This window comes from Pleurodeles waltl, chromosome 4_2, assembly GCF_031143425.1.
Source record: "Pleurodeles waltl isolate 20211129_DDA chromosome 4_2, aPleWal1.hap1.20221129, whole genome shotgun sequence".
NCBI lineage: Eukaryota > Metazoa > Chordata > Amphibia > Caudata > Salamandridae > Pleurodeles > Pleurodeles waltl.
This window is the reverse complement of record NC_090443.1, coordinates 129,207,254-129,225,601: the sequence shown is the minus strand read 5'-3', so window position 1 is coordinate 129,225,601 and position 18,348 is coordinate 129,207,254. Positions and strand designations below refer to the sequence as shown.

At 41.1% G+C, this 18,348-nt stretch overlaps 1 protein-coding gene across 1 annotated transcript in view; it reads left to right on the top strand.

Annotated features, from left to right (window-relative positions):
• ITGB7 (integrin subunit beta 7) overlaps nt 1-17,765 on the top strand; it is a 786,164-nt gene extending 768,399 nt beyond the window's left edge. Inside the window, exon 16 of the mRNA XM_069230944.1 lies at nt 17,009-17,765. Coding sequence (XP_069087045.1) covers nt 17,009-17,074 — 66 coding nt within the window. The 3' untranslated portion in view covers nt 17,075-17,765. The remainder of the gene's footprint in view (nt 1-17,008) is intronic.
• The last annotated feature ends 583 nt before the right edge of the window (nt 17,766-18,348 follow it).

Here is an 18,348-nt window from a genome sequence, read left to right as displayed (position 1 = left end):
GTTGCCAAGGCTTGTGTGAGACCTTCCAAGAAGTTCTTAATGCACAGCACAGCTTAGGCACCCAGCACTCCATCCTGCACATCTTCCTGAGTGGTTGTCCGGCGCCGTGGGATCCCTTTGTGTCATGCTGTGTGGGCCTCCATTTGTACCTTCTTTGGCCCTGTGCTGTGGGACTCCTGTGCATGCTGCCTGGTTTTCTGAGGGCTCTCTGACTTTCTGAGAGCCCCCTCTGTTTCCGCCTCCTGGGTAGAGGCCACCAGGTCCCTCCCGGTCCCGGGCAGCACCATCTTCCGCTAACGGCAAGATTTACATGTGCCAAGGCTTGTTGGTGGAATCCAGCGATGCAAACCAGACTGCAATCATCCATCCGATGTGGGACATCTTCTGCACCAACCAGGAACCCGCATCTGTCTTCTTGGGTGCATAACTGACTTTGTCTTCTCACCGGTGGTTCTTCTTTTACACCTTCATCCAGGTTAGCAGGGGCTCCTGACCTCCCTGGACTCTTCAGTGCTTCTTGGACTTGGTCCCCTTCTTCCACATGTCTTCAGGTCCAGGAATCCAGTGTTGATGTCTTGCAGTATCTTCTAGTTCTTGCATAATCTTCTATCACGACTTCTTGTGTTTTTCAGGAAACTTACTGTGATTTATTCCTCTTTTCTGGGCTCTGGGGTGGGGTCTGTTACTTACCTTTGGTGTTTTCCTACACTCCCAGTGCCCTTCTACACACTACACTTGCCTAGGTGGGAAACTGACTTTCGCATTACACTATTTTAGTATATGGTTTGTGTTCCCCCATGCCCATTGCAACCTATTGTGCTTTTCACCATTTCCAATGTTTTGTAACTGTTTACGTGCCTGTTTTTGGATACTAGTGTATATATTGTGTATATTACTTACCTCCTAAGGGAGTATAGTCGCTAAGGTATTTTTGGCATTTGTGTCAACCTTTATTTTTGTAACACTGAATATTTTCTTTCATGTGTGTAAGTACTGTGTGACTACCGTGGTATTTCAAGAGCTTTGCATGTCTCCTAGTTCAGACCTGGCTGCTCAGCTACAGCTACCCCTAGACAGCCTGGCTTCTAGTCACTGACTACATTTCACTAATAAGGGATAACTGGACCTGGTATAAATTGTAAGGTGTAAGTACCTTTGGTACCCACTACAAACCAGGCCAGCCTCCTACCCTTGTGTGTATCCAGTTTGGCACTCCAGCATACTTCACAACTGTGGTAATGGTCAGAACCACCTGGAAAGGGCCTTTCTACCGAGGCTCCAAACATGTCTTCCTCATGTGTTTCTGGACCACCACCCAGTCACCAGCTCTCAGGGTGTGTCCTTGATCTTCGATCGGTATCAGTGTGGTGGCTTCCACCTGCTGAGAGAAAGAACGAACCACATCAGCCAGACCTTTGCAGTAGTCCAACACCATATCATCTGTAATGTTCACAAGTGAATTTGCAGGAACCGCTGGCAACCTCATTGCTCTGCTCATGAGGATCTCATGCAGTGAGAATCTTGTCTTCCTGTCGGGTGTGTTTCTCATGGTCATCAGAACTAACGGGAGTGTGGCAGGCCCTTTCAGATTCATGGATGCACACATTTTCACCATTCTTGATTTCAAGGTACCATTCATCTGTTCCACTGGTCCTGATGCTTCAGGGCGATAACTACAATGCAACCTCTGCTCAATGATCAAGGCCGCACATAGTAATTTCACTAGTACATTGTTGAAGTGACTTCCCCTATCTGATTCTAGAGAGATCGGAAACCCAAAACGTGGTATAAGTTCCCTAAGCAGTAATTTTGCTACTGTGAGGCTGTCATTTCTTCGTGTAGGGTACGCTTCAATCCAATGACTAAAAATGCAGACCATCACCAACACATATCTAAATCCTGCACACACAGGCATCTCAATAAAATCCATTTGTATTCTGCTGAATGGGCCTCTTGCTCTTCCAATGTGGCTCAAATTAACCACTGTCCCTTCTCCCACGTTCATTTGGTGGCAAATGACACAACAATGACAAACTGATTCAGCAACTTGTCTAAACATCGATTGAACGATTTCTGCTTGAAAGCATGAATTGTTGCATCCCTCCCAACATGTGCTTGACTATGATAGTACCTAGCCATTTGAGACAACAGACTATTCAGCAAATCCAATTGATCCTCTTCTGGAACCCACAATTTATCCTGTCACTGTACACATTTCATTTTGCGCCAGGATAATTTTTCCTCCCTGTCAACATTATTCTGCAGCGTTTTCAATTTTTCCAAGGTATCTATGACATGCAATGCAATACTTGGACATGTTGTATCCTCAGGTAACAGTTCCCACTTATCTTTGAACGATATACAGTTCAATTGGCAAAACTTTGTGGCTTGATTCACATATCCATTTCCCATTGACACAAAATCTTGCGATTTCAAATGTGCACTGTATTTCCCCACGGCAATCCTTTCAGGCGTTTGGATAGCATGCAACAACTCCCCTTAAAGCACTCTTTAAAACTTTGAACATTTTCATTTTGCAACTTTCATGTTATTCTAAATCAACTCAGGAAGTGACTTTTAATAATCCCAGAATTCTCTTCACATACCTTCTCAACCAATTGCGCTTCACAAACAGCTGCCAATCCGTGCACGGCCATTCTCACTAACCAACCTATCCAAGCTTGTCTCAAATTAAGTCACACTCACACGTACAGCAGCTGACAGTGTCTTGCAGCTTGTCCTCCGAAACTCAGATTCACACAAAACTAATGCAAATTATTGCGAGCACTAAACAAAATCAAAACCCAATTTGTCAGTTTACTGCAGGTAGGGTAACACAATTGCTTCAGAAACCTTACAGATTTTTCACTGACAGTATTTCGCTCTAGCAGCTACTCCTTCTTTCTCAGTTTCCCTGATTCGCAAGCAAAAGTCAGCCCGCAAGTTTCACTCTCAATTGCTGGGTCTGTCCTGGTGCACATAGGACTCGCCAGATCTCAGTCTGAAAATTCTTTCACTCACACTCTGACTTGTCAACCACACCCGCTTGACCTATTAAACCAGACAAATTACACTTTTCAATACACTCCGGAGTCTTAGACCTCGCAGTGTCCATACATCAACAACCATGTGGACAATTTTTTAGCACAAAGCGCCACACATGTGAAAGTTCGATGACTTCCCTACTCTCACACTTCGGAGTAGGCACACTCCTCCTACAACTTCATTTGGAGTACGAAAACTCCCTAAAGCCTCACAAAAATCACAATTCACCTTCAATTTGCATAAGCTGTGTAAGCGCAAAACCTACTTCATTCACACTGTCACTAGAACACCGAGAACATCCTCAAAGAACCATTGGCAAGCTCCAAGATTCTGGGAAAGTCATTAGGGGCACACTTTGTATCCGTGTACCTAGAAAATCCTGAAATATCACCAAGTTCTTCAAATATGCATATTATTTTGCTCTTTGTAGGATATTAACTCTTACCCTACTATCATCTTTGGGGACACCTGTTATTTCTCGCTTACAATCTCTGGGACCAAACACTCGACTACCCCTCTCTGGACAGTATGATGGACTCTTAAGAAGACAAACCATGTTCTGAGCCTCTGTAATGGGTTCTTAAGGAGACAAACCTGTAGCGGGCATCTATGATGGGCTCTTAAGTAGACAAACCATCAATCTCTGCTACCATCTCTGTTAGTGCGTCAGATCTTATCAAGTAAACTTACAAGGGAGACGTGAAGAAGCTGATGGACCTTTTGACTGCACTTTGAGTTTTCCCACTATATATCCTGTATCAATACAGATCAATAACATGAACAATCAAAAACATTAATAATCAATACGAGTCAGTAATTTCCACACATCATGACCTCTCGGCCATGACTAACTACACCTTTATGTAAAAGTTAGAATGTTTATTTCCCTATATTAACAATGCTAATGTCACGTAACCTAGTCTCAATATCAAATGATAAATATACAACACTGGCTGTCCAAACTGGCGAAAGAATCGCAGTCTAATCAAAGCTTGAGCTACTACACATTCTAAAGTTACAGTGCAAATTAATAGCAAGAATAACTGCGCAAACAATATAATATACATTTAGATTCAGCAAAGAAAAGACATCAACTGTTGTTACATGTAGCAAACTTCATCAGAGAGAACCCTAACTAACATCAGATTAGGATAGCATGTTTGGACTTCATGCAAAACAATTAAATCCCACAAATTTGGAAAAATGTCTAACTATGGCTCTATCAAAATTAACGGTTGGCACCTAGAATCAAAAGCAAATAGACATAATAATCAGTAACATCATTATATACCTTTCCTCAATATGGTTCAGAAAGCTGTGAGTCTTCGCCAACAGGACATCAGTTCGGTCGGCAATACATCAGGATTCAGCATCAAAGTTCAGGAAAAGCAAAGTCTGTCTAAGCAGTATGAAGGAATATAGCTAAACTCTCAAGACAATTAAGAAGAATATCCAGGAATGGCCTCTCAGGGCCGAAGAAAATAGCTAATAGAATCTCTCCTTTTGGTGCAGTTAGATTTCCCAAAACTTTTTCTCACATCCTAATGGGTCAGGGGATCACATGTTTACATTTAGTCCAATGAAACTAAACCCTTAAATCTACAATTTTACTTCTACATGGTTCACATGTCAATGATTGGTTCTTCTTCTCCCGCTCCCATCATTCAGCTCATCAGATATCAATATTGCTTCAGCTTATACTCCAGTCAGTGCATCCATTGTCTTCTCCTGGGAAAGTAAGTCTTACACACATTACATTAAACATTGTTTCACTACCATGTACAGCATCTTCTAGAAAGCAGTTTTTCATGAGAACTAACTTCAGCTACGAGCACATAGTCAGTACAGTGGCAAATCACATTTTATTTCTCTAATCATCCATTTTATAAAACACCTAAGAAATGTAGCTTGACATGAGGACGTGCAACTAGGCCAAGGTCTCACTAAGTTAAGGCCTATGATTAATAATTTTAATACATAATGCATAACCCTTAATATGACATATTACTACATTAATTAAACATAAGCTCAACATTTCACATTAATAAGCCATTAATCAGTACACTTTGTGAACATTGCCAGCCACTCTGGTAGTGGCACCTTCAAATGTGTGCATTATTTTTCTCTACGTTAATACATTGTCTACACAAATCCAACGCTCGAAATACATGAATATTCATTAGCAAAACAATCCCTCCTCTGATGACTAAATATGTCATCACACTAAGGGCCTGATTACGATCTTGGCGGAGGGGATTACTCCGTTCCAAACGTGACAGATATCCCGCCCGCCGTATTACAAGTTCCATTATATCCTATGGAACTTGTAACACTGCGGACGGCATATCCGTTAACACATTTTCTACGCAAATCCAACACTCAAAATACATGAATATTCATTAGTAAAATCAGCGTTAACACATTTAGGCAATATGCTTGAGCCAGAGCAATTTTGGGGCATCTTTACTGGAACATGCATGATTGAGCACTTTTAAATATATTCCCAGCTTTGAGTTGCCCCACAGTCGGACCCAGTACAGGACGAGTTTTAAGGCAATCAAAACTTCAGAGGTATCAAGGCCAAAGTCTGCCCTTAATGCCAGGATTGGGGTGACTGAACCAAGGTGTAGTAAATGCCGCAGAAGCAAGTTCTCGATTTTTTGTAACCCTAGGACCTTCCTGATTTCCTAGAGTTTTGCTCCATATGAGTGGGCAGCCAATGCTTTCATTTCAAACACTTGAAGAGCAGGCTCTATCAGTCTTCTACCGGATTTATTGGAAAAAGGGGTCACTGCTCCTCCCTACTGGCACACAACTTAATTTTTCTTTCCGGCTTGTCCTGCCCAAGATAAAAAAAAAAAATCATGTTGTTAATGAGGTTTTTACAGTCACAATAGTTTTCAACCATTTTAATTACCAGTGCATTAATGACTCAGTACCTGTCAATAAGACAGTATAATCGGTAAATATTAGAAGCGGTATTTCTTTCTCCACCCATCACTAGCACATCCACGTTCAAGGACAGTACCTCTTTACTCACATTTATGAAGAAGTTGAAATGGGTAGATGCAAGTGCACATTATTACCTGACTTCAGTTTTGGTTTCAAAATCGGAAATGAATTCTCCTTTGGGGGCGTTACATCTCATTTTAGCTATATGTCTCTAACACAATACAATGTAAAGCAGCGAGGAATTTGTCTGAATTCGTCTGACGGTTCTTGCTACTGCAGTTCAAGCTAACAAAACATTTTAATGACCAAATAGAAGGCTGGCTTCAAGTCTATAAAACATGTACCGTGATGATTTTTTTAGGATTACTTATTTGGAGCAAAGAAAATACCATCTCTTTGCTTTATCAGTAGCACCTTAGCCTTGGCTGAAGACTGCTTGGAAGTGAGATAAGATCTTTGTATCTTTTGCCGGTTGGCAAGCAGTTTGTCATATATTTTCCCTGCTTCATCCAGGAAGGAAACTGGACCATAATTAGAGGGATCATTATTACGTTCTTTATGGACTGAGACAATAGGGCCTATTTTCCAAGAAGATGGAACTTCATTGTGTTGTTAGATTATGTTGTATGCTGTCTTCTGGGTGCGAGTCCAGAGTGACAAATAGTTGCTGAAAACGTCTAAAGAAATTCTATCAGGTCCTGGTGCTTTTTGGGGGTTTTGTCTTAAAATGGCTTGGTGAGCTTCTTCCACTGGAACTTAAGTGTGTGCTTCAGAGTATTGGCTAGGGCTGGGATCCTAGCCAGAGCAAAGCTAGAATTGTCATTTGCACCATGCTTACTGGAGACCTTTCCAGCAGCCAAATCTGGATTAGAAGCCCCCTGACACATAGAAGAAAGGTGTTTTATCCAATTAGCCAGACTGATTCCCCTCATGAGGTTATTCGGAGGGCCTTCACAACCCCCATTTGGAGTACCCCCAAGTCTTTATATTGGAACTGTCCATTCTTAAGCTTGATCAATTGTTTATAAGCTTCCATAAGGTTTCCAGATGTTTTTTTTGCCATCTGGATTACTGCCTGGCTCGCAGGGCGTTTGCTGAGGCGCACCTGTACTTTAGGCATTCAGCACTGAACAACTCTATGTAAGTCATCCAAGGCTTGGCCAGTGCAAGGGGCATACCTTCTCTAGGGTAATTGGTTGAAGTTCAATTTAATAGCGTTTCCAAGCCCCCGATTTCACCTTTATCAACTGTACCCTCCATTTTTATTAAGTCATGGTATTCATGCGTCCAGAATGTAACAGTCTTGTGAATGCATTGTTCATTCCCAGATGATGTTTTTCCTATTTGATTTAAGGGCCAGATTGTCGGGCTCCATATAGCACTTTATTGTGGGCCTACAGAGGGAGGAGATTTCCAGTTTTAGGGGGCCATGGTCACTCTTGATTCTTCTTTCAACTTTCATGCCAACAACAAGGTGCCAGAATTATGAATTTAAAAATATATAATAAAAAATAAAATAAATCTATTTCATGCATTTACCAGACCTGAAGGTTTTATTTGAAGGTATGTTGGAGGGGATGTGGCCATTGAATGAAAGTAGAGAGCTAAATATCAGCAGACTGCTTCAAACTTGTTTTTGCTAATTTCTGTCTTGTGCTGGTGATATACGAATCTGGGTCATTTAACAGGGCCAATCTGGCATTAATATTCCCTTTGGAAAACAAATATTAAACATTTCAAGTGACCAAAGTGTCACTTTTTAACCTTAGGTATTGGCAATTATTGTTAGTATTTGTGATTGATTGTGCACCCTTTCAGTCTTTCCTTGCTTTGATCGCTTGAATGTTATGCGCAGTGCAACTATCCAATTTGATGTCGCCTGTAGCCCTAGTTTCTTGAAACCATCATATGTTATGATGTTTTATAAAAGTGACTCAATCTTTGTCATCTTTTTTTTACTTTGAGCACAGCAATATTCCAGCTAGGCATAATACAAAGATCGGGATTCTGTGTAGTTGAAGATGTATATTAGGGGAGACAATTTGAATGCCTGGATAGTGTTGCAAGTAGCCAGCCCCAATTCTCACTAGTCTTAGATGTAGCAATAGACATGGAATGGGGTGTTCCAGACGGTAAGGATTTTCCCACCCCCTTAGCTTGATACAATGTGATTCTTAATTTACATATACCTCTTTTTTTAATTAATGGAATTAGAATGATTGATTATGTGTGTGTGTGGGCAGTCAGTAACTAACACTCATTGACAAGAAACTCAACAAAGCAAAGAGGCCAACTTCATAGAAAGTTTTTTCTAGTCTAAATATCTATTGCTATGCCAAGAAGTAAACATGGAAACAACTAGATAAACAACTAGATAAACGTCTCATAGTGAATTATGTTTGGATCTTGCAGGTCTTTTTATTCTGATGCTTTTAAGCACTCTGGAAGCCCAATCAGTTTTTACAACAGATCTGCCATTGATCAGACTTTATCCTTCAGAAATCGCAGACTTATAGCAATTTATCATCCTATAACTAAGACTCCTGTCAAACTGTTCTACTAGACAGTTAACTACTTCCACTATTAGAGCCTCCACAGGATCCAAATCCCTTTCCAAGCACCAACAAACTCATGATCTACAGATGCCTCAATATCTCCTATGGGTACCTGGAGCCCAGGATTCCTCCAAGAGTTTCTCAGCTCTTCCTGAAATTCTTTAGATCTGTTGATGCTCTCCAGCCAAGAAGGTTCAAAGTCCCATTCAGGGCCCGAGCGTGGTCTTCTCCATCCACGTAACAGACCTTGCAATGCAGGCATTAAGAAAGGGGTGTCACAAACTAGTTCCAGACACACTGGGAACCATGCCTGAGAGACCCAATATGGAGTAATTAGAACAAGTGAGAAACTCTCTTGGCTGACCTTCTGTAGAACTCTCTGAATCATTGCGAAGGGAGGAAACGCATATGCGTTGGTTTCCTACCATGACTGAAGGAATGCATTCACTGCTAGAGCCCCCAGGTCCGGCATCCAACCGAAGTAACTCTCAGCTGATATGTAAATCTGCTTGCGAACAGGTCTAATTTCAGGGGGCCCTATATCTGGGATAAACTTCTGAAACAATCTGTATCAAGATTCCAATCGCTGAAATTTGGAAAAAACCTTGAATTCCAATCTGCACAGACATTTTGTCTTTCCAGGAAAATATTCTGCCTTCAGGCTGATTTTATGTTCCAAACAGAACAACCAAAGGTTTTGTGCAAATGCTGACAGGTCTGAAGATCTTGCTCTACCTAATATATATATATATATATATTTATATATATATATATATATATTACTGAAGAAACAGTGCCAATCTTGAGCAAAACTGCTCTGCCCTGCAAACAATTTTTATAACTCATAGAGGCATAAAGACCTGCTGTTAACTCTAAAACGTTTTTATGATGTGACCTCTCTGCGTACAACCACAAACTACCAGTATCCTGAGTACCAAGACGAGCACCCCAACTAACTGAGCTCGCATCCGACTCCAAAATGAAGTCTGGAGAACATCCAAAAATTGCCCTGCCACTTCAATCATCCATATTCTCCAACCACCAAGATTAGCTCTGCTCTGGCCTCCCCATCCAGTCCTCCCGAAAGAGCCTTTGCTTTTACCCTCTGCAAAGCTGGATAATGTGAATGGCCAGGAAAGATCGCCTGAATGGATGAGGATAAAAGACCTAGAAGTATGGCTAGCTCTCTCAAAGTTATAGACTCTCTTCTGAGCGAGCACAAATCTCTGTTTACAATAAAGCCCACATTGAAATGACCATATCTAAGTACTTCAAAATCTGTGTATGGCATTGGGACATAATAATGATGTTGTTCAAATAATGAGCATTCGGATACCCCTCTCTCTGAGATAAGATTCTACTACCCTCAGCGCTTTCGTGAAGCACCAGGGTGCCGACGAGAGGCCAAAAGGGAGTGCACAGAATTGACAAAGACGACCCTGCCAGGTGAATTGGAGATAAGTTTGATGTTCCCTGGTCACTGGGATCATAAAATAAGCATCTTTTAGAGCTGGTTTCATGAGCCAATCCTTCTTTAACAACAAATTTCTTAGAAGATGGAGACTTTCCATCTTGAAATGCCTGTAGACTAGGAATTTGCTCAAATCCCTTAGATTCATCACGGGTCTCCACCCCTAGTCCTTCTTCTCCACTAAAAACACAGTACTCATGGACAACCTGTCTTCTAAAAGCACCTGTATGATGGATCCCTTCTGTAGCAAGGTTCCTACCTCCCCTTCTATAATGAGTTCCTATTTTGAACCCCTGGACTGTATCCAACTCGCACGCTTTGTGTGCTATTGTTTGCCAAATATGAGAAAAGCATTTGAGATGTCCGCCCACTCTTCCCTGGGAAGAAGGTAAAATTGTGGTACTTACCATGATAACCTCACATGTGTTGACCATGAGCTCTGTTGCCTCATCCACGAAAGGCTTGTCCTTTCTGGGAAGAGAAATTTCTCTGTTGATATTCTCTGCTGAAGCCTCGTGACCATCTTTGGGACCTTTGAGAGGGATGGCTGACAGAAAGTCCCCTTCTACCAGCCCATCCAAAAACACTCGGGCTTAGGACTTTACGCATATTGGACTGAGCCTTGTCAAGGGCAGTAAAAGTAGCAATGTATTTGCTTTTTTTTTTTTATCATATCTTCTCCAAAGAAAAGCCCTTTAGGATTTTGAGAAGGTTCTCGCTTGGCAAGATCCCCAGGTTTGGGACTAATCTTCAATATTACAATTCTATGTCTTTCAGTATTGAGCCTGGCATTAGCGTTTTGGAGCAAGACCATCGCCCTTTGGCTCCAACCTCTAAGCAGATTAAAATCCAAAGGGATTTCATTCATGTGAGCCTCTTCTACCATATCAATGATCCTAGCCAGAGGCACCACCACATCGAGGATGTGGTCCGGACATGATTTAAGAGATCTTTCAAGCCCTTTTCGCAGGTCTCTACCTAGCTTGAAGATAAAGGCTATTAGTTCTGGGTCAAGGTTGAGGGTAAGACAAATTCTATCATGAATAGCATGTTGAGAATATTCAGCCTTTAAGATGTTCCTGGTTCTCTTATCAAGAGGGTTACAAATCCACTTTTTAATTAATTTAGCAACATGCTCCTAAGGGCACCATTCTGCATTCCTCAGGTGCTTAATGTTATTTGAGGAATACATCTCTTTCCCTAAGGGATCTCTGGTTACATCCTTTGAAGAAGGGGAGAGGTCTTCATCCATAAATAAATAGTCCAGACCAAACTCTCCATCATCTACATCTAAGACATATTTGTCTAGAGGATTTTCATTAAGACATTCCTCATCACCAGTATTAGAACATTGGATGTCACTAGGAACATCTGAGTCCAATATGCCGCCAGAGACACTAGGGTACCCATATTCTGTGAGGTGCTCAGACCTCCAATTCTCTTTGAGGCACTTAGGATCTCCATTCTGCTTGAGGTGCTTTGACCTCCCAGCTTTTTATAAGCTATGTGCTCCATTTCAGAGTCATCAATATGCTTTGATTTTATTTTTCCCTTACCCTCTTTACTGCTCTGAGTGTTTTCTCTGGTGAAAAGGGGTTACAATCCATTTCATTATTAAGAGGGTCTCTCACAGACATAACTTGGACTAGTGTTTAATACAAGAGCACATTTCATGCTGTACCTTTTTTTTAATTAGTTCTTCATTAATCTTGCCCAGAACAATTTCGGAAGACTAATCTTCATTATCAGACATGTTGGAGTATTTACAAAGTCTAATTTAGAATAGACTTTAAGCAGATAAATTAATATAAGTTTAATATAAGCTTAAAATAAAGGGAAGCTTATCTAATAGTTGTTATATAGTAGTCTGGCCAAAAACTGGTGCCAAAACTAGCAGATGCTCAGTGATCAGTTGGAGGAGCGGAGATCCTAACTGTCATCTGTCGGAGTTGATGCATTACAATTGTGTTGTATGGCAGCGTGATATCAGTAGAAAACAATCATTCAGAGCCCTAAGGAAAATGGAGCCTCAAATCTTGTGTTGGGATGGATGACCGTTTCCCAATGCGTTAATCTAACGCTGTTTTTTAAAATTTAATACTAGCAACTTTGAATTAGATTCCTTCATAAGGCAAGGCAAAAGGAGAAAGACACAGTACTTTGCAGCAATCTCGAGAACCACTTCCTTGAAACCCCTGCCTGACAATTAGGGCACAGGTGTACAGCAATAGAGAAGTCTTAATAACCTTGTTAATAATCTTCTCCTTGCGGTCCCTGCCTGTCAAGCAGTGTGAAGGTATGGCAATTATTCAGCAATGTAGAGAAATATAAAATGCATCCAGCCACAACATATCTCGGTCTGTGGGGTTCGACTCAGGAGTTGGCATCATCACCCTGTTCCCTCCTTTTCCCAATAAGCAGGCGGAAGTGGCAGGACATCCAATCCCAATCCTTTTAGTTGCCCAGACACCATGCCGCTGGCAACACCAGGGCTGCTTTTTCACATTGATGAGTGCCTCACTTTGTAGAACTGCCAGAACAGGTTTTATTCTAGTCTCCCTTATTTCTACCACCACAAGTCCAGCGATGGTGTTACACTCAGCTGGCATAGCAAATTGCCTTCAGCTCCCCAGTGGCACAGTTGGAACCAGACATGATGCACAGTAAGGAACCAGGAACAAGACCAAGACCGGCGGACAGGCAATGAATGACAAGTAGCCGTGGGGTACTTTTATGGATTATACTTAGGAACCCACCATGCGGAGTGGAATGCTGCAAAGACATTGCAAACTCACAAATCGTCAGTTGCCTCACAGACGTTGATCAGTGGAAGACATGGAGCCATCTCCAACTGAATACTTCCAAAGGAGATATACTCACATGTGGTGACTGGATAAATGATGACCCACTCAGCTTCTGGCCTGACGATCTGGGGCTAGCGCCTAAACTATCTAAGGAAGTAATCTCTCTTGAACTGTCTAAACTGGATTACGTCAATGACCCCTACCATGGATCATCACTATCTACTATAAAAAAATGACATGTGCAGAACTCAACTGCCAGGCTACTCCAACATGTAAAGCCACTAGCCCACATCACTCCTGCCATGAGGCCCTACATTGGTTACCGGTTGCCAGAAGATCCACCTTCAAGGTGCTTTGTATCACCAATAAAGCAATACATGGAATAGGACCATTTTTCATCAGAAATAAAATAATCAAATACATTCAACAAAGAAACCTCTGCTCAAGATTGGCCCCCCCGCCTCAAAACACCACCATGCAAGAAAAAGACAATAGGCCAAACTATGGAATTCATTGCCCCCAAATATAAGATCAACGGATAACTATCTTATCTTCAGAAGACTACTCAAGAGTTGTCTCTTTCCTACATAACCATCATACTCAAACAGCAATGAGCTGCATATCCCTGTGTATATCAACATGGTATAATTTGATTATGTGTGTATATCTATATATGTGTTTTTCTTTGCATAAATACATATAATAGCTATTTTATTTTAAAATCTATACATACTCTTTAGGCCTCATTAACAAATGTATATTTTATTTCAATGAAATGTATTTATGTATTTGTATGTGTAGGTATATGTACTTGTATTTGTAATGTATATGTGTATGTTTCTGTTTATTTATACATATGTGCATATTATTCTACACTTGACATGTTCATAGGTCATTGCATAGTTTCTATATAAGTTGCTTGATTAAATGCTTATGAGTCTCTGTTTTTATTTTATTTATCACAATAGGTAAATATTAGCTTAACTATTTGTCAACAAGCATATCACTATTGAACTATTGAGGAAAGATAAAATTATGTTATAATAGTACTAATAAATTAACTTCAAATGCTGTAACTCCTGAAAGCCTGTGTTTATACAATACAACTTTAAATCTCAATATATTCTATTCCTTACACATGTATTCCCTTGAATATCTAATCATGTATTTATATATTTACTACTCTAATCCTACTTTACAAGAGTAAAAAATAAATAAAGCATTTTACTCTTTTGACAGCTTTACTCTGTCTGCCCATCACCCTATACCTCTATTCATCTATCCTCTATCTTCACTCTCCGACTCATCCCAAACCCATTCTACTACTATGATCTCCAAAATAACCCATCCCAGACTCTTCCCTCCTCTATCCCTCATGGCTCACCCCAAACCTCAGTTTATGACCATGATCTCCCAAACATCCCTACTAACTTCTCCCTCATTTATCTCTGCTTTGACGCATCCCAAACCCCATTTAACTACTATGGTCTCCCAAATCCCTTTCTACAGGCTCCTCCATCGTCCACCTCACCTTTACTCATCCAAAACCTCATTTTACTAATATCATTTCCCAATAAGCACTTCTCGATTACTCCCTCCTCTATCCCTCCATTATTCTATTCAAACCAACTAACCGACTCACATGTCCTCCACTCAAAGTAACTCACACCTTCCTATACTAATACTATACTCATATTTCCCTATACTAATTCACCACTAATATTTTTGGCTACTCACCAAAAAGCGCTTCGATGCCTCATCAGGGGTAGTAAGCACTATATAATTACAATTACAATTACAGGTTCATCCATCCAGCCAGTCGGTTCACAAGTGAGCATAGATCGTCCATCAGCTGTAGGCACACCAGAAAGAGCAGGTTCATACATAATACCCCTATCTCCACTATGGTTTAGAAAGTAAACCAAAGCTCTAGTTCTTTTGAGGAGGCACGAAACTAATGGACTTCATAAAAGCAAATCTCTGGCTGCAATGAGAATTCGAGGGCCCACTCCCAAATGGCCACTGCAAAGGCAGCATCAATCCTGGAGTATGTGCTTGAAAGGCAAACATCAGAACTTGGGATGAAGTTAAAGAAAAACAAACTCACGAAAAGTTCATTGCAAGCTTATCCTGCAGACACAATGTTAGTTTGGCACTTAAAATAAATGAGAAAACATGAGAAACAAGATCCTTCAAACAATGTGCGAATGATTAAAAACACTGGGATAATAGGATTAAGGTTCCAACAAAGACTTCAATCAAGTTAAATCTCACATCTGGAGGTCAAAACACATCTAACATTGTTAGGGCGAGAAGACAGTTTCCTAAAGTGCAAAATCACCTTAGGGACTATCCAAATCCTACTCGACAAGCAAACCCTCCTCGACCAAAGAGAAACAGCAGCTTTGATCCTCGTCGACCTCTCAGCAGCCTTCGATACCATATCCCACTACATGCTGATCGAAAGACTCCACCACATCGGCATCCAAGGGGACGCAGTCAGATAGATCACTTCCTTCCTCACCGTAAGAACCCTGAGGATTCATCTCTCCACCTTTCACCTCCGAACCCAAGGAGATTACCTGTGGTGTCCCTCAGGGTTCATCCCTCAGCCTCACACTCTTCAGTGCATATATGAATGACCCTTCTGGCCAACATTGTCAGATCCCACGGTCTCAGCATAATTTCCTAAGCAGACAGCACCAAACCCATTCTCTCACTCACTGACGACCTCTTCACCACCAGAACCAACTTCCACAGATGCATGATAAGCGTCGCTGACTGGCTGAAGAACAACTGCCTGCAGCTAAACACAGACAAGTATTGATCTTTGGCAACAGCAGTGACTTCTGGTGGCCATCAAACCTAGGACCCTCACCCACACCCTCCAATCATGGCAGAAATCTCAGAATCATCAACAACTCACCATCAAATCACAGAATAATGCCATCTCCTCCGTTTGCTTCCTCACTTTGCGCATGTTACGTAAGATCTTCAAGTGGCTTCCCCTACACACGAGAGACACTGTGCTACAGGCCCTCATTACCAGCCGACTGGACTACAGCAATGACCTTTCCGGAGGAATCACAGCACACCTTCTACAGAGACGTCAAACCATACAGAACGCTGCAACCAGTCTCATCCTTGGCCTTCCCTGAAGAACCCACATCGCACCCCCATCAGGCAACTCCACTGGTTTCCCATACAGAAAAGATGCCAATTCAAGCTGCTGACCCATGCACACAAGGCTCTACACAACCAAGGGCCTGCGTACATAATCACCCCCTGAACTTCCACTAGCCATCGAGAAGACTATGCTCTGCTTCCCCTTCACTTGCCCATACTCCCCAAATCTACTGAAGCAGAAGTGGAAGAAGCTCCTTCTCTCACATCGCAGCAAAAACCTGGAACAGCTTCCCCACGCACCTCCAGACCATCACCTCATTTCCAGAATTCCAAATGGCCTTCAACACCTGGCTGTTTGAATAGACCTCCGGGACCTGCAAGTGCTGAGATACCCTATCGGGTGATTAGCCATGCTTTATAAATCCTGATTGATTGATCGACTATTGGATAAACTAAGAAAAAGGTCACATTTGACGGTAATGCAAGTCCAAACCATTCCTCAGACAGTATGACATGTAAAACAGGATTTTGTGAAAATACTCCTCACTTAAAGTTAATCCTGAATTGTGTAAAACACCTTAAAGTATGTAAATAACAAACTATATTGTATTTAATGTTTAGTTTAAAACATATGTAAAAAGTAATGTATGTTAGGTAACATAAATTGTGGGCATGAACAATATGGGCTGATTTTAATTATTTCTTGTACGAGACATGTGTAGGTATTAAAAGAAAAGAAAAAGACAAACAATATTAAGCCATGGAAAGGTGAATGCGAAGGATAAGAACTGTCAGCGAGATAATCTAAAACCGAATAAACTGAAAGAAATTTATTAGCAAGCACACAAAGTGAATCCCCTGCAGTTCTTAAAATAGAAGAATGTATGGCCATTTGAGGGGGTTTATTTCTACAAGCAGCATATTTGCATTATAGAGGGACTGTTTTCTTTTGTCATGAGCACATCATAAGGTGAGGCTCCTCACCACTATTTTATATGCAGTTTTAAGTAGCAATGCCATTCTCACAGTAAAATCGAATTTCTCTTCTTTTACAGCTCAACAATCCACTGTACAAAAGTGCCACGACAACAGTGGTGAATCCCAAATTTAACATGGACTAAAGTCACTGGACATAAAAGAAGACAGGTTCTGGATTATGTGACTAGGGCAAAAATCCAGAATCCAAGAGATCCATTGAGCAACGTTCAACATAAGCAAGTTGATGAGGACATTAAAGCCCATGCAGCTATACTTTTAGATTTGACACCAATACAGAAGTTAGGTCTGAGGTAGAAAATATAATGCCAACTTTTAAAATCAATTGGGCCACCTAAGAACCTAGAGCAGGTGTTCCCAACCTTTTGACTTCTGTGGACCCCAACTTTATCTTACTGGAACCCGGGGATCCCACTGAATTATTATTGGAATCTGGGGACCCCCCCAAATGAGTCATTACTGCAAGCTGGGGACCTAATCTGTTAATATTATTACATTTTCTAAGCAGTCATGGACCCCTTGAGGAGGTTTCACGGACCTCAAGAGGTCCCCGGACCATAGGTTGGGGACCACTGAACTAGAGTAGCGACATGTAAAAGAATTCAGTGTTGTACTGTGGTCATATCAGCTAAGTAAATCAATCTGTGTTTCAAGTTTACACAATTCATGGAAATGCTGTTCACTTAAGTAACTACTGCATTATGTTTAAGAAATAGAATTTTAATTTTTCAATAAACTTGAATAAAACAACCTTTACATCCTTAAGGTATGACAGCACACTTAAATGTTATTTATCCAATAAAATGTTCTTCATTTAAAAGATAAGGTTAACTCAGAAAACATCCCTCTGACCATGAACTGCAAAAGCTAATATATGGAAAAATTGTGTTTCTGAAACTAAGTCATCTTCAACGGTTTAGTAGGTCGATGTTATGGTGCGCTCTACAACTCGTATACATTTTCTTGGTGAGTTGTCAAAAACTGGGAGCCTGCATGTCCTTTCATCATTATAGGACATCAGTCACCTCAGGTTACACCACTACCTTGATTCTACCATTCAGTGACTAAATTCAGATGGGCCGACTCAAGCTCGTACACTCAGGTCTCCTGACTTTCTCCATATCCTGCACCCCTTAAAGAGATCTCAGGGATGCTAAGTACTTCGATCACTGCAAAACCTCCACATTCACCATAGCAGTATGGTTCCCCGTTAGCAAGAATTGCCAGATGTGTGCCAATACCTCCTAATATCCACAAAATATATCAGTAATGGGAACCAGCACCTCAAGTAACTAAACTGCAAGGCATAAATAATCAGCAATGTATTCAATTTATGCCAAATTACTACTCCAAGGAGGACAGAAAAGCTTGTCATGGGAAACGTCCTAAACAACGAGGT